At 36.0% G+C, this 25,182-nt stretch overlaps 1 protein-coding gene across 3 annotated transcripts in view; it reads right to left on the bottom strand.

Moving 5' to 3' along the window:
- The window catches only part of RB1 (RB transcriptional corepressor 1), a 174,870-nt gene that overhangs the window by 20,700 nt on the left and 128,988 nt on the right, over window positions 1-25,182 (bottom strand). For all 3 annotated transcript variants that reach the window (XM_065533233.2, XM_005585835.5, XM_015439274.4), the window contains one exon: window positions 2,017-2,135. In XM_065533233.2, coding sequence (XP_065389305.1) covers window positions 2,017-2,135 — 119 coding nt within the window. The remainder of the gene's footprint in view (window positions 1-2,016; window positions 2,136-25,182) is intronic.

The following is a 25,182-nucleotide window of genomic DNA, read 5'->3' as shown; positions in this document are numbered from 1 at the left end:
CTCGCTTTCTGCCTTGCCCTGTCCCTTTCTTTCCTCCAAACCCACCTGTACTTCAGATAGCAGCCAGAGAGTGGACCTTTAAAAATACAAATTATAGCAAGCTGCATTTCTGCTTAAATGGCTTCCCACTGCCCTTATAGAATCCAAACTCCTTACTATGGCCTGTGGGGACCTACAAGATCTACCCCAGCTTGGCTCTTCAGTCTCATCTTGCACCATTCTCCTCTTCCAATACCCCAGCCACACTAGGATTTCTTTCTTTCTGTTCCTAAATCCAACTAAGTTTGATCTGCCCTACAGCCACAGCACTTGCTGCCTGGAATGCACATCATAAAGATTTTTGTCTGGCCAGCATCAGATTGCCCTTCAGGTGTCAGGTCAAAATATCACTTTTTCAGAGAAAGGAAAGTGCCACTAAACATTCTATCACCCTCTCCATTTCTCTCTTTCACAACACTCTGTTTATCTCTTTTATAGCACTTACTATACTCTAAAATCATCTTACATCTTGGTTTACTTGTTCACTGCCTGTGTTTCTCCTCCAGAATGTAAGCTCTATGAGGGGAAGGACCCAGGCCATCTTACTTCTGTATTCCCAGTGCCTACACCACTTCCTGGCAGTTAACAGATGACTGCTTCTTGAATTAAAAAAAAAAAAAAAAAAAAAAAAAGGCTTAACTTCTTTATATAAAGCATTACTTAGGAAACAAATGTATGCATGAAGGCAGGGTCTCCATATGCCAGAAACAGTTTGGGTACAAGTTAGCATGAAAATGACGTCTCTGGAAAATGGCCCCTGCACTAATACAGAATACTGTAATGTCAGTTCCTACACACAATTAAACAGAAACAAAATATTAGGCACATTTCTGTGAAAGGCAATGTAGCTACAGTGATTAAGAGCCTGGGCTTTGGGATTAGATAGCTTGGGTTTGAATTCTGTTGACCTTAGGCAAGTTATCTTATTTCTCTAATTCCTATTTTACATTTTAGATAACAGGCTGACAGCAGTATCTACTACCTTACGGATTGTTATGAAGATTAAATTAAAAAATAAATCTTAAGTACTTAGGACACTGCCCAGCACACAGTTAGTGATTGCTTTTGTGAAAGGAAAATAAACACTTGGGACCCCAATTCACTATGCCAAAAGGAAAAAATTAAGCTGAAAGCTGAGTCACGCAAGAGACTGCCTTTCCTTTTGTTCCCACACAAATAAATACAGATAAAAGGTTAAATACCTGTACAGATAGCGACTCTAAGTTCACCTTATCTTATGTAAAATGTCAATTCACTCAGCATGAGATGGATAGATAATTGACTATTTCTCTACCAGCTTTTTTTCTCTTGCAACATGTGGATTACCATACCCTTTTTTCTTTCTCCTCCAGACTGACTTTCCCATTTAAATATTGGAGCCCTCAAAATCATCATTGGAGAAAGGCACAGATCTCTCTCCTGGGCATGTCCTTAATCTTGGCAAAATAAACTTCTACATTGATTGAGACCTGTTTCAGATACTTCTGGGTTTACATTTTCTTTTCCCATCATCGTCATCAGCACACAGTAATCAACTGTGTATTAGTCCACATCCTATACTTCTCCCTACACTTATCCTATGCTTCACTCCAAATGGTCTGACCTGCACGCTCTGAAAAATGTTTTCTGCTTCCTTTGATACTTTTGAGTTCATATCATTCTGACTCTTGGAACACACTCCTCTGTCTCCTCTATCCTCTCCAGTTTCCATGTTGAAATCCTATTCCACCTAAACTGCCAACTCTGCCATGAAAACTGCTCTCATTATGCAAATCCTAGGTGATTCAGTAGCACTCTGTACTCTTTTATATGACTTTATTTGGGTCATGTATCTTTTATTACTAACTTCTTAAAAACAGAAACAATGTATTATTCAAAATTCTATTTCCTACAGTTTCTTTACAGAACCTTACATCGCACTTATGCTTAAAATCTGTTTGTAGTTTGAATGGTCAACATAACATATATTTTGCTTACATATCTGCTGCAGTGTGATTATTCTGGAGAGGAAGATTAAGAGGACAAGCAGATTCAAAGTGATCAGTTGGTCCTTCTCGGTCCTTTGATTGTTTAATAAGATCAAATAAAGGTGAATCCTATAAGAAACATGATGAGATTAAAACCACATTAGTAAGCATAATTTTCCCAGGTACATATCAAAATCATATTGTTTGACATGGTAAGCACTATGAATTTTAGGCACAATTGAGAGTGGCAATTTAAAAGTCAGAATGAAATATTTTTCTCCACTTCGAAATTCCCAATTGACAATTTTTGTACTTTACACACACAAAAAAGTAGAAAAATGTATAACCTTCAATGCTTATATTAGAAAATAAGTTAAAAGTTACGGGGAAAGACAGAAAAAAAAACAAAGAAAGTAAAAAGAAAGAAATGAAGACATGAGCAGAACTTAATGAACTGAAAACAAAGATAAAACACAGTTTGGTCAACGAAGCTAAAAACTGGTTCTTTGAAATAACTAATAAACAAATCTCCAGTCAGATTGATCAAGATAAAGAAAAGAGATAGATAGGCAGTATTAGGTATGAAAAATGGGACAGAATCACAAAGATTAAAAAGATAATAGGGAATTATGAATAATTTTATATCAATAAATTGGAAAACGTAGACCAAGAGGAAAATTACTACAAAAATACAAATTACCAAACCTCAATAAAAAATAACTTACATAGTCCTGCCAACTATTAAATAATTTGAATCAATAATTTAAAATCTTCCCATAAATAAAACATCAAGCTCAATTGGTTTTACTAGTAAATTCTACCAAACATTCAAGGGACAGATAATTCCACTTTTATTCAGATTCTTCCTAGAATGGAAAAAGTAGAAACATTCTTCATCTCACTTTATGAAGCGAGTACAATATTGATACTAAAACCAGTTCAAAGAGCAAACAATCCCCAAAGCTAGCAGAAGACAAAAAATAACCGAGATCAGAGCAGAACCGAAGGAGATAGAGACACAAAAAACCCTTAAAAAAATCAAAGAATCCAGGGGCTTATTTTTTGAAAAAATTAATAAAATACACCACTAGCTAGACTAATATAGAAGGAAAGAGAGAAGAATGGAATAAATGCAATCAGAAATGACAAGGGAGATACCACCCTTACCCCACAGAAATACAAACAACCATCAGAAAATACTATAAACACCTCTATGCACATAAACTAAAAAATCTAGAAGAAAGGAATACATTTCTGGACACATACACCCTCCCAAGACTAAACCAGGAAGAAATCAATTACCTAAGTAGACCAACAGCGTGTTCTGAAATTGAGGCAGTAATAAATAGCCTACCAACCAAAAAAAAAAATCGCAGGATCAGATACATTCACAGCTGAATTCTATCAGAGGTACAAATTTCTACTGAAACTATTCTAAAAATTGAAAGGAAGGGACTCCTCCCTAACTTATTTTATGAGGCCAGCATCACTCTGATACCAAAACCAAGCAGGAGATATAACAAAAATAGAAAACTTCAGGCCAATATCTGTGATGAACACCAATGCAAAAATCCACAATAAAATACTGGCAAACCAAATCCAGCACACACCAAAAAGCTTATCTACCATGATCAAGCTGGCTTCATCCTCAGAGTGCAAGGCTGGTTCAACATATGCAAACCAATAAATGTGATTTATCACATAAACAGAATTAAAGACAAAAACCACATGATTATCTGTGGTTGCAGAAGAGGCCTTTGATAAAATTCAACATAATGTTAAAAACTCTGAACAAACTAGGTATTCAAGGAATATACCTCAAAGAGCCATCTATGACAAATCCATAGCTAACATAATACTGAATGGGGAAAAGGTGGAAGCATTCCCCTTGAAAACCAGCACAAGATGAGGATGCTCTCTCTCACCAATCCTACTCAACATAGTATTGGAAGATCTGGCCAGGGTAATCAGGCAAGAGAAAGAAATAAAGATATTCAAATAGGAAGAGAGGAGGTCAAATTATCATCTCAGCCCAGAACCTTCTTAAGCTGATAAGCAACTTCAGCAAAGTCTCAGGATACAAAATCAATGTGCAATAATCGCTAGCATTCCTATACACCAACAATAAGCAAGCAAAGAGTCAAATCATGAATGAACTTCAATTCACAATTGCTACAAAATGAATAAAATACCTAGGAATACAGCTAACAAGGGAAGTGAAGGGCCTCTTCAACAACTACAAACCACTGCTCAAAGAAATCAAAGAGGACACAAACAAATGGACAAACATTCCATGCTTATGGATAGAAAGAATCAATATTGTGAAACTGACCATACAGCCCAAAGTTATTTATAGATTCAATGCTATTCCCACTAAACTGCCATGGGCTTTCTTCACAGAATTAGAAAAAACTAATTCATATGGAACCAAAATTCATAAAATTCATATGGAACCAAAAAAGAGCCCAAATATCCAAGACAATCCTAAGCAAAAAGAACAAAGCTGGAGACATCACACTACCTGACTTCAAACTATCCTACAAGGCTACAGTAACCAAAACAGCATGGTATTAGTACAAGAACAGACACACAGACCAATTAAACAGAGTAGAGGACTCAGAAATAAGACCACACACCTAGAAATAAGACCACACATCTGATCTTTGACAAGCCTGACAAAAACAAGCAATGGGGAAAGGATTCCCTATTAAATAAACGGTCCTGGGAGAATTGGCTAGTCATATGCAGAAAATTGAAACTAGACCCCTTCCTTAAGCCTTATACAAAAATTAACTCAAGATGGATTAAAGATTTAAATGTAAAACCGAAAACTCTAAAAATCCTAGAAGAAAATCTAGGCAATACCCATTCAGGACACAGGCATGGGCAAAGATTTCATGATGAAAATGCCAAAAGCAATCACAACAAAAGCAGAAATTGACAAATGGGATCTAATTAAATTCAAGAGCTTCCGCACAGCAAAAAAAAAAAAAAAAAAAAAAAAAAAAAAAAAAAAAATTACTATCATCAGAGCGCAGAGTCAACCTATAGAATGGGAGAAAATTTTTGCGGTCTTATCTATCTGACAAAGGTCTAATACCCAGAGTCTACAAGGAACTTAAATTTACAAGAAAAAAACAAATAACTCCATTCAAAAGTGGGCAAAGGATATGAACAGATCTGAATTCATATAAATTGGAAACTTCTGGATGACTAAAACTACAACAAACTAAATTAAATGGAATCTTCAGAAGATAAACAACATTGGTTAAAGATGGCAAATTGAATGTATACATTAACTTTCTCTCATAAAACTCCACTAAAATGCCAATAAACTGACTTATTTTAAAAGACATAAACCTTTCAGATACAACATTTTTTATTTTTTTTAAGAGACAGGGTCTTGCTCTGTCACCCAGGCTGGAGCATAGTGACACAATCATGGCCCACTGCAGCTTCCTGAGTAGCTGGGACTATAGGAACGTGCCATGGTACCCAGCTAATTTTCTAAAAAATTTTTTGTAGAGACAGGGTCTCCCTATGTTGTCCAGGCTGGAGATACAAAATTTTGAAAGCTTGGAAGATAGATACACAAATGGTAACCTACTCAGTAGATGAGAAAAAACTGAATTGGAACTCAGCAGTAAGGAAAGTCAACAGGCAAACCAGATAAACTTTTAACCCACCAAAAGGATGTGGCAGTGGCGATACCAGGTACTTTGGGCAGTAAGGTACTGAGTAACAGGATAAAAGACCTAAAGATATGCAATGGGGGTTTCTTAAGAAATTGCTCTATCAAATAACTATACAATGCATTTCACAAACCTCACCCAGGTGCTCAGAGCTTCTAATTAATTTTTAGTGATTTACTCTTACATATGAGTGGCAATCAAATATTTCCAGAAAGTCCCTGATATAAATGTGCCAAAACAAAACAAACAAAAAGGTGATCTGGGAGATGCAGAAAATATGCAGGGAGGAGAAATTTAAAAAGAAAGAAAAAAAACAGCGATTACTCAACAGTTCTTTCAAATAGGAAGTTACTCATACCTAAGCAATACATTCCTAAATACTATTTTTCTTATTTATCCTGCTCTTAATTCACTCAACAAAAAAAAAAAAGAATGAAGAACAAGTTTTTAAAAAAGCCATTAGCAATAAAAGCATAGGTTCTGGAATTAGAGATATATAAGCTCAAATTCTTGTTTACTAGTTTGAAGTTTACTAGTAGTGAAACGTTTTGCTCTCTGAACCTCAGTTTCATCACTTGAAAAGCAGCAATACAGTACTCATTTTGCAGGATTACATGGTACATCACATGAAGTGACTACGCAGTAGCCACTTGAACATTCAACTCTTTTCTCAGCTTTCAGTGATTTGGCTTGATTATTTTATTTGAATCTCTTGGATGTATGTATGAATGTGTTAAAGATGCGCTTTCAACTCTAAACTTTCAGGAGAAAAAAACTGTCTTTTCTTAAATTTACTGTTTTCCTTTCTATATGTCAAGTAGGTACTTGATAAGTTGTGAATAAAAAGAGGCAAGATAATCATATAGTCATTACACATATCACTGCAAAAGTTAACAATTTTCAGTCGTTTTTCAGTTCCAGCAGACCAACAGGAGATGGATTATTATCTGTAATAGTGACTCACTACAGAAATAATTCTCAAAGTGGAGATGGTGAGCATGAGTTGTCTCCTATGGAGGCATCAGAAGAGAAGGTGTCCTACAGGAGCTGTATTTTATCAGGGAGAAAAAAGAGAAGGTGGCACGTATACTTTGGAAAAGTAGACTCTACAACTCCCATCATATAATTTTTGTTGACATGCCATCTTTTCCTGTATTCACTAGGGGCACGGCAGTATAAATAATGGCTTTCATCTGAGCAAAGTAATGCTAACAATTAACCCTTAAGAAATTCATTCCGGCTAATACACATATTGTTATACTAAATATTTTATACTTCCTAGCCATGGATGAACTGAATATCTTTATTTAACTAAAATGGTATGAGTATAAACCCACATATATTCAAGAGTAGCCTACTACCAATTTTTCTCTCAAACAATGAAATTTTAGGAGACTCTTAAGACCTTGCAAAGATGTGCAATTAACAGGACTTAAGTACACTAATTAGGTATTTTAGATACTTTTCAGATATGAGATAAAACCTAATTTGTGCTTCAGATTCACCCAATAGGATTATACTAAAGGTAAATTTCTCTTCCAAGGATTAAGGTGGCATTTTTCACCAATAGTCTTCATATTTCATTCAAATATTATTTTTATCACTCCATCACCCCAAACCAAATGGTCACACAGATATATAGATATTGGTTTATGATGATGAATGTCATGATCATGGGAAAAGTATAGTGCAGTAGGTAGGAGCACAAACTCTGGAGCCACAGTACATGGGTTCAAATCCTGGCCACCTGTAGCGACATGGCCCTCGATAAGTTTCTCACTGTAGAGCAGAGATACTAATGATAAGAATAGTAACTTAAATCATAGTATATGAGAAGTACATTAATAATGTTAAGAATTGGGAACAGTGCTTGACACAGAGCAATATATAATATTTGATATTATTATGGTTGTGATTCTTCTTTACACCTATGAGTGTCATTATACAAAGAACATTCTATTTCCTCAAATGTATGACAGTATGCCCAGTTATCCATCCATCCACCCAGTATATGTTGTATGTCTGTTCTCTACTAGACCCTATGCTAGGAATTAGAGCCATAAAGGTAACAATGCTCCATTTGTCAGATACTAAATAGCCTTGAAGGAGTATTTCAGAAGCATCTGCCCTACTTCACTTTACTCAACATCTTCACTTGATGTCTATGTATAAAATAAACTTTAATCATCCTCTAACACCCCCAAAAAAGGCCTGCTTCTCCCTAGTGTTTACCATATCATTAAATCACCCCTTACATCCAGCTGCCCAAAGCAAAAAAGAAAAGGAGTCATCATTATTATTCTTTCTCTCATACTCTTATCCAAGACACCAGGCAAGTCATATTGGCTCTAAATTCAAAATATATTCCAAGTCTAACTTCTTTTCATTGCCTATACCATTGCTAGAGTCAAATCAATTCTTATCTCTTGTCTGTTCCACTGCAAAAGCATCCTACAAACTGGTTTCCATACTTCTACTCTTGCTATCTCCTAGATCTCCTCATAGAGCTAACGTTATCCCACCTCCACACTCAAAACCCTCCAAGAGCTTCCTATCACACACAGAATAAATTCAAATGCCTTATCTTGGTTTACAAAACACTACATGAGTTCTGGGCCCCTGATATCTCTCAGACCTCATGCTCTAACACTCTTCTTACTCCAGCCATCCTGGTCATCTCTCTATTCCATGACTGTGGCATAATTCTTCCTGTCTCTGGGTTTTTGTACTTGCTGTTTCCTCTGCCCAAAATACTCTGACCAGTGCTTCCTATGACTCACCCCACTCCATTATTCACATATCTCCTCAAATAGCACCTCCTAAGCAAAGCCTTGTCTAAACATCTTGCCTAAGACAGCCATAACTCCCGCTTATTTGCTACTCCAACCTCTGCTCTATTTCCATCATAGTATTGCTCACCACTTGAGGTTATGTTATAAATTCATTTATTTTCTTATTTATTAACTATCTCTCTACTAGCAAGCATGATGCAGGAAAACTTGGTATTTGTCTGTCTTATTCAATAGTATCCCCAATGTTTAAAACTGCCCGGCACACAATAAGGGCTCAATAAACATTTGTTGAATAAATGAATAAAGTGAGAAGGTTGACGTCTTCAAAGTTACCTGAGGTTAACTCCACCTCAAAGTGAGAATCAGATTTAAAATGAGGCCAGGCATGGTGGCTCACACCTGTAATCCTAGCACCTTGGGGGGCCGAGGCGGGTGGATCACCTGAGATCGGGAGTTTGAGACCAGCCTGGCCAACATGGCAAAACCCCATCTCCACTAAAAATACAAAAATTAGCCGGGCATGGTGTCACGCGCCTGTAATCCTAGCTACTCAGGAGGCTGAGGCAGGAGAATTGCTTGAACCCAGGAGGTAGAGGTTGCAGTGGGCCGAGATCGTGCCACTGTACTATTCCAGTGTGGGTGACAGAGCGGGATTCCCTCTCCCCCACACCAAAAAAAAGAAAAAAAAAAAAAAAGGGAAGCTTCTCAGTTATATATACCCTAAATCCTCTAAAAAATATGTTATCTATGCATTTCCCCCATGTTTTTCCCTCAAATATTAGTCAAACAGAATACGTGTACATGTATACCTTAGCCATAAAGTATAAAGAGATAAACCATTTCAGACTTGGGTCTCTGAAATAATACTTCCTTCCTACTTACATGGTGCTTAGGGTCTGGCGAGAAGAGGCACACAAACAAGGAAATAAGTATGTGATGACAAATTCAAAACAATCCTATGAAAGAACAGGGTTCTCTCACGAAGAATAAACAGGGAGATCCAGGTGGATGGGGTGGGTTGAAGGAAGGCTGATCTGGGAAGGTAACATGGATGCTGAGTCTTGAAATGTGAGAAGGAGGCTGTGCTTTGAAAGGAGAAGGGGCAGAGATCTTCCAAAAGATGAAAGATCATATGCTAAGAAACCGACGTTCTTTCAGAAAATGGAAGAGGCCACCAGAACTAAAGTACCCAGGTGGGATAGTGGAGAGGCTGCTAAAGAGGTTAAAAAGTACGAAGCTGTATGATCATGCAGAATCTGAAAGACCATGGTAAAACGTTCAAATATTCTAAGAGAAACAGGAAACCAATTACAATAGAAACGCTGTTTTAGGATAAGTCACTAATATAGAGATAGCTAGTTCAATTGTGTCTAGCTTCCTATCACATCACTAGCACTTAGTACAGAATTGGGGTCCTAAAAATATTTGGCATTGATGACCTGTGTTGCTTTCAGGAACGTATTCCAGGTGATAGGGTCCACCATATCCATACTGCCTTAACTCTGTTACAAGTGACAAAATTTTCTATCAATTTCCAACTTCCTAGCTCCAATGTCTCAAGAATATGCCAGGCGGGGGTAGGCACAGCTCCAGTGACAGCAAACAACTTTGGGGTTGTATACATATAACTCAGGAGTTAACTCTATTGATCTGTGAAATTTTTTTTAAAAAGCAAAAACTACTATTTACTCAATTTACTTAAGTCTTTAACTTCATAGTATGCAGAACTGAAAATACCTGAAAATACATAACAACTGTTGTTTCGTTACAATGTTGGGTGTGGTAGGCCTCAGAGGCAGGCCTCCGGTCTTCTCTTGCCCTCCTTTAACCTGTTCCAAGGCAGGACTCTAATTTTTCCCCATCGTTGTAAATTGCGTGTCTTTAAGAGCCTCCCCAGAGAGGGCTTTTGCCCTATAGTGTAGGGGAGGAATGCTGACATCATAACAACCCAAAGGAACTGGGTTAGGAGAGCTTCTGGATAGCTGAATACATGGAGGTTCCTGGAGGGTGGGGCTCCCAGAGGGCATGAAAGCTCTGCACCCCTGCTCCCATACCTCACCCTACGCATCTCCTCATCTGTATCCTTTGTAATATTCTTTGTAATAAACCAGTAAGTGTGTTTCCTTGGGTTTTTCCTTTTTGTTTTTTTGTTTGTTTTGTTGGTGTTTTTTTTTTTTAATTTTTAAAATTTTTATTTTAAGTTCAGGGATACATGTTTAGGTTTGTTACATACGTAAATGTGTGTCATGGGGGTTTGTTGTACAGATTATCTCATCACCCAGGTATTAAGCCTAGTACCCATTAGATATTTTTCTGATCTTTTCCCTCATCCCACCCTCCACTCTCCAATAAGCCTCAGTGTGTTTCCCTCTATGTGTCCACATGTTCTCATCATTTGGCTGCTGCTTATAAGGCAGAGCATGCAGTATTTGATTTTCTATTTCTATTTTGCTAAGGATAATGGCCTCCAGTTCCAACCATGTCCTTGCCAGGACATGATCTTGTTCTTTTTTGTGGCTGCATAGTATTCTAGGGTATATATGTACCACATTTTCTTTATCCAGTCTAACATTGATGGGCATTTAGGTTAATTCCATGTCTTTGATATTGTGAATTGTGCTGTAGTGCACATAAACACGCATGTGCTTTTTTCTGTTTTTTTGAGACAGTCTTGCTCTGTGGCCCAGGCAGGCGTACAGTGGCACAATCTCAGCTCACTGCAACCTCCGCCTCCTGGGTTCAGGTGATTCTCATGCCTCAGCCTCTGGAGTAGCTGGGACTACAGGCGTGTGCCACCACACTCAGATAATTTTTGTATTTTTAGTAGAGATGGGGTTTTGCCATGTTGGCCAGGCTGTTCTTGAACTCCTGGCCTCAAGTGAGCTGCCTGCTTCGACCTCCCAAAGTGCTGGAATTACAGGCTTGAGCCACTGTGCCCAGTATCCTTGAGTTTTTTTTGTGAGCTGCTCCAGCAAATTAATTGAACCTAAAGAGTGTGGTGTGAGAACCTCAATTTGAAGCTGGTAGGTCAGAAGTTTTGGAAGCCTAGGCTGGTGTCTGGGGGTGTGAGGGGCAGTCTTGGGCACTGAGCCCCCAACCAGTGGGATCTGACACTATCTCGAAGTAGACAGTATCAGAACTGAATTGGAGGATGCCCAGCTGGTATCTGCTGCTTAGTATGTGGGGAAAAAAACCCACCCATTTGGTCACAGAAGTCTTTTGTGTTGACGACTGTTGTGGTGGTATGAGAGCAGAAGAAAAACACAGTTTGAGAGAGTTTTTTCCTACACACCAATATGTTCTGGGTTATTTTTATTTCAGCAATAGTATGTCATCAACAAAAATGTTTTTCAGCTTATCTTTTTTCTAAAAGAAAAAAAAATGTATATAAGCAATATAAAACATAGCCAGGTCTAAAAGCAATGGAGGTGCCTAAGATGGAAAATTTAAAGAGGCATTTACTCTCACTTGCACAATCTTAGTATGAAATGTACCCTTGGTGCGCTGAACACTAAACTGACAATAAAAGCAAGTTAATTTAAGATACACTGGCAAAATAGAATGATGTGTCTCTTACTTTCATGGTTTCCTTACATAAGAATGAAAGTACTTTCAGTTTAAAATGTTTTATTCGAATGTATTACCTCATTTAATCTTCAAAGAAGTCTTAAAATTAAGTGTTATTATTCATTTTATGGATCAGAAAACTTAGCTATTTTAGTAAACTGTGACTGAATACATTAAAAATATTTTCTGAGTGTGGAATAATAACATTTGAAGTTTATAAATATTAAAACTAAAACTCTTTTAAACTTTTTAAAAATAAAAAAGCAAATGAATAGAGAAGCTTCCTAGAATTAAGTATTAAGATATTTATGACTTTTTATTTAAAACATTTTATTAATTTATTATTTTTCAGCTTTATCCATTTACTGAAAAAGGAATCTTTTTCCTTAGCTAAAAAATAGCTAAGTATTTTTTTAAGTCTTTCAAAACAGTAATCCTTTTGCTCAATTATAGACTAAGAGGAGATATTTTTCAGAACATAAAAATCTTTAAAGAATAGTAATGTTATATCAATGACACAATTTTATACACATGAACAAACACATTTATACCTTCAAATGTCTTTCAAGGTGGATTTATTAATTGATATGTTAGTCAAAATTTTGAAAGAAAATATGAGATATAAAAATTTGATTAGGTCTGATTTCAAAAATTTTTATTTTATTTTAAACTAAGTTACTTTGTGGTGTTGGGTATTTTTAAAAGTACTTTAAAGTATTTTGAAAAGTGCAATATGTAAAATATATTTTGTGATTGTTCCATTAATTTAAAAATATTGCTTAAAGAAAGGACTTCCTAACTAAAAATTAGCCAAGATTTCTAAAATTGAGTCAAGGTTTACTTGAGGATATCTGACATACCAGCTCTGGGAGGCAGCTCCAAGGGAGATGACAAAATTCATGTAATTAAACTAAAATAGCCACTTATCTGAATGAGGTGTTACAGAAGTCAAAGTCCTCTCCCATCATTACTATCTTCAGTTCAACAAGGGTCTTCCTGCTTTCTAATAGCCAGGAAAAAAAACCTTGTTAAAGAGTTTTTGTGGAATTTATCCTAAGTGCAATAGGAAAGTTACCTTCTGAATCCAAAGAAAAAAAATCATGTTCTAACTGAAATAATAAGACAAAAATATCTATGATGAATATTTGCAAAATGAATAAAAATTCGTACTGTATCCATCCTGGCTAACATGATGAAACCCCATCTCTACTAAAAATACAAAAAATTAGCCAGGCATGGTGGCGGGTGCCTGTAGTCCCAGCTACTAGGGAGGCTGAGGCTGGAGAATGGCATGAACCCTGGAGGCGGAGCTTGCAGTGAGCAGAGACCGCGTCACTGCACTCCAGCCTGGGCGACAGAGCGAGACTCCATCTCAAAAAAAAAAAAAAAAAAAAAAAAAAAAAAAATTCATACTGTAGGAAGAATTAATACTGTAAAAGGAACTAATAAAATGTGCGAAACAGACATTAAAAGAGGAACAGGAAAGCTCTTGAAGCTAGCATGTCTGATTATGACAAAAGTCAAAGATGCCTCACCAAATTTTGAAGGAGAGGGTTATGACTGAATAGAAAAACACAAGAAGGGTGAATTAGAGTTTAAAAGTCAGAAATAAACATGCTTGTACTGCTAAGTGACAAGGCATCAAATTATCTATTAATAATGCTCATGACTAAGATTTGTGAATAAGTTAAAAACAAGTGAATAAATAGATCCTATAATTACATGATCAAAATTAAAGACATTTTAAAATTCCTGCCTCTTAACTAGCACCTCTATACCACAGAATGAAAATCACCCGGTTTTTGCTGATGGGAATCTAACTGGTACACCCTTTACCCATATATATTATTCTATGATAGCAAATTGTGTCATGTTTAGCCTATTCCTAGGGCTAAAGCTTTTTGTTAAAAATTGCTTAGTGATTAAACATGGTATAGTTTTATTTTCCAGTAAATAACACTTAAAAAATTAAGCAACACTATTAAAAAATTTTACTGGTTTTTTGTGCTTTGCTGCTTCTACTTCTAAGTGGACCTACTCCAAGTTCCCAGAATTTCATAATCCTTAAAGCTTCTAATTCTGAAATGGAAGTAGGTCTGAGACAATAGGAGTAGGCTTATTGGTTGGTATTGGGTTCCTACCAAATGATTTTTGTTGATATGCACATATTACTATTCCTATACCTTTGGAAACCTCTTGGTCATTCTTGTCCTAGTGCCTTAAAATCAAAGGTTGGCCAAATACAATAGAAATTTGACATGTAAAGGTAACATAAGGGTCTTCAGGCACAATTTAGTTTCAGCACATCCCTTATGAAAAGGATGATTAGTACCCTTATAAAAGGGACCCCAGAGAGCTGCATTGTCCCTTCCACCATCTGAGGACATGGTAAGAAGGCACCATGGAGGAACCAAGAAACAGGCCTCCACCAGATATCAGATCTGCTGGAAACTTGATCTTGGACTTCCCAGCTTCCAGAACTGTGAGAAACACATTTCTGTTGTTTATAAGCCACCGAGTCTATGGAATTTTGTTAAAGCAGACTGAACAGACCCAGTGTAATAAAGGTTCAGAAAATCTAATGATTAACTTCAAGCTTAGATTATCAATGGTCTAGGTCATCCTTAGAATGTCTGCAGGATTCTTTTTTTCTTCCCCACTTTTTAATTATTACCATATAGGGCATTCTTTTCTTAGCAATACAGATGAGAGTTTAAAATCATAATTTTAAAACTGTTTTCTCTGATAACTATGTGTTCGATTTGCTTTTTAAACTCCTTTCATTTTCTGTTTATTATGAATACATTAACTTCTTAAATGAAAAGTTAAGCAAGTATAAGAGATGTCTCTTCTTTCCCCTTTAACAAAGCAAACCCTTTATCTATAAGTACAACTACAATTTTAAATTTAACTAAGGTATTCTTGGTTAAAACAAAATCATATAATTAATATTGACTCTGGCCCTTGATCATAAATTCTTTGACACAGTGGAAGAAAGGCAAGGCAAGGCAAGGCAGATCGCCTTACCCCAATCTTTATATATATGAAGCCAAATACTAAATTTCAACCAAAAAATTAAACTTTGGATCATGTTTCCATTCAGGCTATGCATATAAATAACAAACATTAAAGTTAAAAAAGATGCATTAGCTATTTGTACCTAAGTAAATGAAAATTAACAGGGCCCAACATAGACAAAATCATACATAAAAGAAAGATGTCTTCATCAACTCTAGCCTTCCTCCTCTTTGCCTCACAGAACACAGCAAAAGTTATCTCCCAAATGTCAACCACTTCTATCTCAGGAAAAATAGTTAATATTTTCTAGAACATCAGACTTTAGTTTTCAGTTATATTTTATAATGTAAACTCCTACTTTCTGACAAGGCTTGTAATTTATTTGGGAGGCAGCATATATCAGAGTCCCCAAGGAAGCTTTATTAAACACACATGCCAGGTTTCCCGTTTACTCCTAGGATTTTGATATACCCAAAAAGAGAGAATATCTACATGTTAGAAAAGCTCCTAAGCAGATTCTAATGTAACTTACTATTCTCTTTCCTACCCTATTCCTGATACTTCTCTCATATACATAAAAATATATTTAGACCTATGTATATATGTATGCATGTATATACCTAATCTCCTCCACCACCTCCTTAAGAAGTATAAACTATATTTCTGCATTTTTCTAATTCTGATATAAATTTCTGAAAAATGACTTAATATTCTTTCTTAAATAGCAACATTGTTGTAACAATTCAATTTCTTGTCTTCTTAGGTTCAAAAAGGCCTTGAACCCTTCCCCAAAGCCTTTTTTCTGGAATTCTAATAACTCAGGTAAGTCTGAGGTCTATCAAATGTAAAAAGTACAGACTCTGCTGTGAATCTCAGAAATTCTCTAAATCATAACACATTCAATAGCTGACAGAAAACTTTTGTTTCTCTTTTTCCTAGCATTTGGGCTAAAGTGATGATAGGGTAAGAAGGCAGAATATTCTAAACATTTCATTAGCTTTAGTTCATGAGGATTAATTTTTAACTTTATCCCAGACTCAGTGGGCAAAAATATTATGTGGACTGGTGAGGATACTGCACTATAAAGAAGACTGACAGTAGGAATCTTTCTATCATGCCTGATTTTGATAACTACGATTAATGAATCAAAGTCATTACCTTATACTTCATGATTCTATTTTATTTCTCTCACTATCAAAATTCTGTCTTCATGATTATCTTAATTTAACAATAGTACTAGTTAATATCTATTGAATATCTACTATATGCTAGGTTCTATTTAAAATATTTTATATATATTATCTCATTTAATCTTCATAATATGTCTATAAAGTAGATAACCTGTATTTTATAGAAATTATAAATTTTGCCCCATATTACATGGCTGATAAGTGATGGAGCAGTGATTCAAACCCAAGCCTACCTGTTTCTACAACTTGTGCTGTTAGCTGCTATACTAGTACGGGAGTCACGTTCCTTTGCTCACCATCTCTTTCACTCTTTCTTTGCCGATTGTCATGCTTTTAACCATGTTTCTAGGTTGCTGTTTACCCCTATAATTAGCTCCACTGGTCACAATTCCATCTATCATTCATTCACTGATCCACTCATCTAGAGATGCTAAGAGAAATAATACATTCACTGTAGTACCCACCATATAGAGTTGTTGTGAAAATAAAACAACCTACACAAAAAGTTTGGTATGATACATGGCACATGATAAGCAGTCAATAATTCTACCCTCAAAGAGTTTAAGAGACAACATTTATTGAATGCCAGGCATAGCACCAACCACATTATTTATATTATTTCATTCTCACAATAAACTCTAGAAAGAAGTTACTATTTTTTAAATGCCATTTTGTAAGTGAAGAAAGGTAAACTAGGAGTAAATTGTCTAGTCACATGAGTAAGTGGTGGATCCAGGACACAGTTTCAAACTGTTTGATTTCAGAGCCCTTGTTTTGAAGTTTTATGCTATAGTTTACAGTCTAATAAAAAAAAAAAACCAGATAAGTAAATAAAAAAATAGCAATACAAAGTGTTAAGTACCACAATAAAAGAATGCACAGGATGCCATGAAAATCAGAAGAGACAACTAACTCAGATTAGGAGTATTAGAGAAAACTTCTTGGAAGAGGTTATGCTTGAGTTGAATCCTAAAGAAAGAACAAATTATTTTAAGTAAAAAGCAGAGGAATAGAGCACTCAGAAGCGAGAGAAGAAAAAAATAATATGGCCCTAGGGAAACTTCATGTAGCTAATCTACAAGATAAGAAAAATAATACTTACTATAGGGCTGTTTTGACAATTAAATGAGATAATAAATGTAAAGTGCTTAGAAGGGCACCTGACACACAAGCCTTTGAGACAGAAATTTTTCTTTCCATAATGCTAAAATACAGATTTCATAGCAAGGAAATAGCAAAATATAAACTCACTGAAGGATTTTAGGCAGGTGACTACCAGGGTTCGGATGGGACTTTCAGAGAGTTCTTTAAATTCCAGTGCCAAGCATATAATGGACACTTGGTAAATATTTCTAGAATACTGACATATGATGCAGCCATGTCATGAGTTAAATTAACTGTAGCGAAGCACAAACAAGAAAACAGATGATAGGATTTGTTTTCTAATTGACACTAAGTCACAACTATGGCAGCCAGCCTCCAACATCACCCCAATAATCTCTGACACTGGGTATTTATACCCTTGTGTAGACCATTCCTAAACTGTACCAGGGTTAGTCTGTGGGCCAATGACATACGGCAGAAATGATAGCATGTCACTTCTGTGATGAATTTATAAAAACCTGCAGTTTCCATATTAGGTTCTCTCCCTCTCTAGGATCTCTTCCACTGGGGTTGAGCCAGGGAGCTGCTATGGAGTAGCGCTATGGAGAGGCTCACGTGGCAAAAAAAATGAAGCCCCTGGCCATCAGCCAGCAAAGAACTAAGGCCTGCCAACAACCACATGAGTGAACTTAGAGGTAGACTCTCCAATCCCAGTGAAGCCTTAAACCAGTTGCAGGCTTGGTTGACAATTTAAGAATCTCTCATGAGGAAACATGAGTCAAAACCATACAGTTAAGCCACTCCCAGTATCCTGACTTTCAGAAATTGTGTGAAATAATAAATGTTAGTTGTTCTAACAGATAATTAATATAGTCATTGATCTTTTTTAACTATGAAGAAAAGATTTCATGGAATACTTAACTTTTGAAAGTAAAATATGTGTATTTTTTTCTATAGCATTGTTTCTATCCAGGACTTGGGCAGTAGTTTTCTCTGGTACTCGTCCCATGTTATTACTTATCTACTCAAAGTAACTGTCAGCCTAATTCCTCTCTACACAACACTTCACTCTGTTTTGCTACCTAGTCTTGTGAAGGAAGCCAGGCTCTTTCTGTCAGCAAGATTAGTATAAATTCCACCGGGTAAATAATACTGATAGAAAAAGTAGAAGCTATAAGTCTGTTCTATATGACTTTTCATAATTAACATACATTTCTAAGGCAAGCTTGAACTTGTCTAGAGAGTAAAGAACTCCAAGGCTATTAAGTCAAGGTGCTCCTAAAAGAGATTCTGATTATCGAAGTAAGTGCAAGCCTGTAGTGCTAGTAGAAAAATTAACAATAGAGGAAGTGGAAGGTGGAATTGCTATTGTTTTCTGGGTATTTTAAGGAATATTATTAGAACTACATTACAGGAAATGTTTTTGTACTACCCTAAGCTAAATTCTAAGACTATTTTGCCTCACAAGAGGAAACTAGAATAGAAAATAGAAGAATTTTGGCAGACCTTGGCCTTTCTGAGGATCTTTTCCATTTTACCTTGCTGGTCCTTTAATACTAGTATTTCTGCAGATCCGCTTGCCAACACATATGCTGGCTGACATTTTTTTTTTTTTAAGAGAGAGTCTTGCTCTTGTTGCCCAGGCTGGAGTGCAGTGGTGCAATCTCAGCTCACTGCAACCTCCGTCTCCCGGGTTCAAGCAATTCTCCTGCCTCAGCCTCCCAAGTAGCTGGAATTACAGGCATGTGCCACCATACTCAGCTAATTTTTGCATTTTTAGTAGAGATGGGTTTTCGCCATGTTGGCCAGGCTGGTCTCGAACTTCTGACCTCAGGTGATCCACCTGCCTTGGCCTCCTAAAGTGCTGAGATTATAAGTGTGAGCCACAGCACCTGGCCTCATGATTTTAACTATATCTATATTATTCCTAAGTCTACATTTCTGACTAAAACTATGCTTTTAAGTTCTAGTTCCATATTTCCAACTGGAAACCAAAGATATCCACATGAATATGTGGCAAACATCTCAAATATAATAGGTTCAAACATTAACATGAACTCATTACCTTAATCACCAACCAGCTATGAGATGGTCTTTCAATACCTACTTCAGTTAATTGTGTTATCAAATACCTAATCACCCATAGTACAAATCTTAAAATTATCCCCAGTTAACCTCAGTTCCATCCAGGACCTAATCTTTTCATTCATCCTTTTAACATACTTGTGTTTTTATATTTACAATAGATTTATTTTGGATAGCATAGAGTTGGGTTTTGTTTTTCATCCACTCTGATAATCTCTGCCTTTTAATTGGGCTGCTTAGAGCACTGACATTTAATGCAATTATTAATATGATTAAATTCTACATCTATTTGTCTTATCTTTTTTTGTTGTTCCTTTTTTGACAAAGATACAAAAGCAAATCAATAGAAAAAGGATAGCCTTTAAGACAAATGGTGCTGAAACAAGTGAACATCCATGGTGCCCTATCTCAGCACCCCCTAAAAAGAACCTCAACCCAAATCTCAAACCTTGTACAAAAATAAACTTAAAATGGATCATGGAATTAAAATGTGAAACTATAATTTTTTAAGTATAAGGGAAAATCTTCAGGATCTGGAGTTCTTAGATTTGACACCAAAAGTATAATCCATAAAAGGAAATAGTGATAAACTGGACTTTATCAAAATTAAAAACTTTTGGATGAGAAAGATGATGTGAAGAAGATGAAGAAAGAAGCTACAGGCCAAGAGAAAATATTTGCTAACCACATATCTACTAAAAAAGACCAGTTCTGAGAACATATAAAGAACCCTCAAAACTCAATGGTAAAAAACAAACAATCCAATCAGAAAATGAGCAAAGACATGAAGAGAAATTTCACCAGAGAGGAAATACAGGTCACAAATAAACAGGGAAAGGTTAATCAATATCATTAGCTATCATCCTGATGGGAAATGCAAATTATAACCTCACTGAGATATCCTTACACTACAGAATAACTAAAATAAAAAATAAAGACACCACCAAATGATGGAAAGAATGCAGAGAAAGTGGATCACTCGCTCATATATTGCTGGCGGAAATTTAAAATGATTCAACCATTCTGGAAAATACTTTTGCAGTCTTTGATCAAAGAAAATGCACAATAACCATACAACTCTGCAATTTTATTCATTAGGCATTTATCCCAGAGAAATGAAAACCCACATTCATACAAAATGCAAATGTTCATAGCAGCTTTATTTGTGATAGCCAAAAACTGGAACCTGCCTTGATATTCTTCAACATGTGTCTGACCAAAGAAACTGTAGTACATTCATACTACAAAATACTAGTCAGCAATAAAAAGGTATGAACTATTGATACATGCAATATCGTGACCGATCTCCAGAAAATTATACTGAGTGAGAAAAAAACTAATCCTGTTTGATTCCATTTATATAACATTTTTGAAATAACAAAATTTGAGAAATGAAGGGCAGATTAGTAGTGGCCAGGTATTAGGGACAGGGGTAGAGAGGCTGGAGGGATGTGGGTGCAATTGCTTGCGGTGGTGGATACATGGACCTACACATTTTCACCAGGTCAGGCTGCCTGGTGGAATGGTATATAGTGGAAACCCCTGAAGAGTGTCCCTCTACAGCCCTGATGTTTCTGGGTTGAGAAAGAGTCTCGGCTGTAGGGTCAAAGAGACTTCCTGGACCACGGTGTTTTTTGTGGCTAGGTCCCTTCTGCTGGTTTCACTTGCTTGCCAGGAGCTTCCTAATGGGGAAGGGACTCTTAGGAGTCCTAGGCTTGTTGGATAAAAGCACCTGAAGCAAAATGACTAATGCTATTTCCAGATATTGCTGACAGAGCAATATTGAAATAACCTATCTGTTAAAAAATTTTTTCTCCCTTTTTATTATCAAGACTGAATCAAAAAACAGATTCACTGAAGAAGAATTTTATTTATATTTATTTATTTATTTATTTTTAAGATGGAGATTGATTCTCACTATGCTACCCAGGCCATTCTCAAACTACTGGCCTCAAGTGATCCTCCTACCTCAGCCTCCCAAAGTGCAAGGATTACAGGCATGAGCCACTAGGCCTGGCTCATTGAAGAAGAATTTTAAAACTTCAATGTTTCAATTTGTAGTATAAAATACAAAGTTATTATGATTGAAGAAATTATTTCTTTTAATTCTCAACATTTAAAGAACATATATTCTTGTAACCTTTAAATAAACAGGATGCTAACCAAAGCATCAAAGAGTAAAAGACATTAACCTAATCACTGAATGGCGAGAAGAGAGAAGTCAGGGTGGAATGTGACTGAAATGGAACTGTTGACCTGAGGCTCTTTAATAAGAGACAGCTACTCTCTTAGAAGTATTTAGTTTCAGAACGCTGGCAAGTAGCCCAAAACAAAACAAAACATACATTCCTATTTTATGAGGTGCCATGAAAAATAAGAATCAGAAGTAGACATGTAGAATCTTACCAAGTCAAAACACTGTTTAGAAATTTCTAATTGCCCCAAAGATCTTGGGGACATGAACATGGTGAGTGAATTTCTGGGAGGTGAGCTGGAAATACAGATTGGGGAAGGCCTTTTAAAGATGTTGATCAGTTAAAGGTTAATTCCCCGAGACAGCCACATGATTCATTCCTTATTAGCAAGGCCTTCTTTGACCTCCCTATATAGAACAGTAAGAGCCAACCCCCTTTTTCCTCCTAAATTATTTTTCTTCAGAGAACTTATCACCATATGACCAGTTGTATAATTGTTTATTTAGTGATTGTCTTCTCCAAATAAAATATAAGATCAGGGATTTTGTTTTATTCACTGCTATATTCCCAGTACCTAGAAAAGCACCTGGTACACAGTTACACTTCATAAATATTTCCCTACTGGATAAAAAAATAAATATCAATAAACCCAGAAATGAAGACAACATAAGCAGGAAAAAATTTTAATATGCCTGTCTTAATTTCCTATTTATATGGCCAGAGCAAAAATCCAGCAATCTTTTTTGGTTAGGCTGAAATAGACCACTTCTGTTTAACTAAAACAACAACAAAAGGCTGGGCTTTAACAGGGAGCCTTTTGTAGAAGCAGTCCTTTGGTCTTTGGTTTCTAACCTTTCTGGAGTAGTGCTTGTATCTGCTAGTATAGACAGGAAACCCTCAAAGTTTCCACACGTGTGAAAACAGTTGATTAAAGCAAGCACACTAGAAAACCAATAAAAAAAAGTGAACACAGAAATTTTGTTCTGAGAATAGATGGCTAGTGGCTTAGAATCATACCAATAATTCTTCTTTACCTTTGAGTATCAGTATCTGTTAAAGAGCTTGTCTCTTTCGTTGAATTCAGACTACTCTCTTTCGTTGAATTCCAATTGGGTTAAGAGCAAAACATTTATCTACATAAATACCTAAAGTCAAAATATGTTTTTGGTTTTAAGCATACTTGCATTAATGTTCAAAGCACTAGTCCTTAAAAATCAGTCATTTATAATAAAAAGAAAAAAAAAGAAAGAAATCTAATCAAATGTATAGTCATTTTTATTTTGAAGGCCAAAACTTAAAAAAAAAATACAAATATTAAATTTGGATACCTAAAACTGACTGAGAACCACTTTTAAGTTAAGGACAAAATGATATGCTTGTTTAGACACATTTCCCACTTTTTTGAATGGGTTGTTATTTTTTGTTAGTTTGTTCTAACAGACTTGTTTCTATAAAGAAATTTGTCATTTAACTATTCTGTAAATGTTATAACTCATATAATTCATATGATGGACTGATGTTTTCTTTCCACTTTATGTTGTTCTTGCAATAAAATTATTTAGTCAAATCTATCTAGAGACACAATCCTTCTACTTTCTGACCTGGGCGGGTTCGCCCCTCCTTAGGCAACCTGGCCGTCCCCTGCTCCCGGGAGGTCACCATATTGATGCAGAACTGCACACAGCCCAGAACTCCAGCGATCCTCCCACCTCAGCCTACTGGGTAGCTGGGACTACAGGCATGTGTCACTGCACCTACCAATCCTTTCTAGTTTCTTATGTTGCCCCCTCGTATCTTTTCTACATCTAACTCTACAATATTTTCTGCAACATGCCTCTGAGTCATTTCAAAGCACTGAACTTGGTTTGACTAAAACAATCCTTTTTTGCACTTACATTTCATAACATTACAACAATATGAAAAACCAGCAAATATAAATCTGGGAGTAAACAATGCTTAAACTTTTAATACATACAATTTCACTACTGGGAGCAAGAGAATTCAAGTATATCAGAGAATACCTTTCTAGCCACAAGCATTTAGCATCCAGGAGCATCCTGAGAGACCAATCCTTTTCAGCTTCTACCCCTCAGTAATAGGTAAAAGGTACAAGTCAATAAGTATTTACTTAAACTCAAGAGTACTTGGATTTCTGATAATAATCTGTGCTGGAAGGTGTTAAATTTGCTATTCACAGAAAACCCTGTTCTAATTATTTGAAAGCAGCAGAGATATTTCCTGCTTTTGTATAAAACTTGGCACATTATTATGTACAAATGCAAACTTTTTAAATAAATAAAGATGAAGCTAAAAATGAAGGATGGCCATCATACAATTTTAATGTACAAAAGGATGAAAATGTCTAAAATCTCTTAATCTTACATTTATATCATAATGTTAGAATTTAGTGTTTTTAAAAGTCTATATAGCTTACACATTTAAAAACAAAGTTCTTTGCTTAATATTTACCTAAGCTATGGACCAAGTTTCCTATTTTATGTCTGATATGGTTTGAATGTTTGTCCCTCCCAAATCTCATGTTGAAATGTGATCCCCAATGCTGGAGGTGAGGTTTGGTAGAAAGTGACTACATCATGAGGGTGGATCCCTCATGAACAGTTTAGCACCATCCCCTTGGTGATAACTGAGCTCTCGCTCAGTTAGTTCACAAGAGATCTGCTTGTTTAAAAAGGGTATGGGACCTCCTCCTTCCTCTTGCTCCTACTGCTACCATGTGACATGCCTGTTCCCCCTCCGACTTCTGCCATGAATATAAGCTCCCTAAGGACTCACCAGAAGCCGAAGAGATGCTGGTGCCATGCTTCCTGTACAGCCTGAAGAACCGTGAGTCAACTAAACCCTACTCTTTTCTTTATAAATTACTCAGTCTCAGGTATTTCTTTATAGCAATGCAAGAATGAACTAGCGCAACATCAGTAAGAAAAAAAGGGGTGAAAGCTACCTGTTACAATGAGAAAATCTGACTAGAAGTCAAGAAACTAGGATTCGAGTTCCCACTCCAGCAATAATCAGCTATGGTTTTAGTTTCCTAAGTTGTACTTGAGTGACTGGAAGGAGAGCTAAACTATATACCAAAGAAGATGAATGGCTAGTTGTAACAGGGGTAAGGTGGACTTTTATTATGAATTTCTAGGATCTAGTGCTAGCTCCAACATTAGAGGATATTAAGACTAATGCAATATACAACTTGTTAACCACTAAGCAAACTAACTTAGAAATATATGTGGTTTTTATAAGCAAAGCTTATGTCTATTTGATTTAAATTGGCTGTACAATAGCAAAAGTGCTAAAAAAGGCATACCAAATGCATCACATGATCACTTCTTTATCTGACAGAGCACAGGCATTCTATTTGGTGAAGAAAACAAAATAAATCTTATTGTTCCATGTTTTCCCACAACATAACCTTTATTTCTATAAAGTTAACATAGTATAGGTGATTTCATCTATAATAGTATCTTTTTGGAGTTTTACATTCAAAATTTGTTTTCATTTCATTTTATTCTGAAAAC

This window comes from Macaca fascicularis, chromosome 17 (genome assembly GCF_037993035.2).
Source record: "Macaca fascicularis isolate 582-1 chromosome 17, T2T-MFA8v1.1".
Classification (NCBI taxonomy): Eukaryota; Metazoa; Chordata; class Mammalia; order Primates; family Cercopithecidae; genus Macaca; species Macaca fascicularis.
The sequence above is the reverse complement of the archived record's forward strand: the minus strand, read 5'-3'. Positions and strand labels throughout refer to the sequence as shown.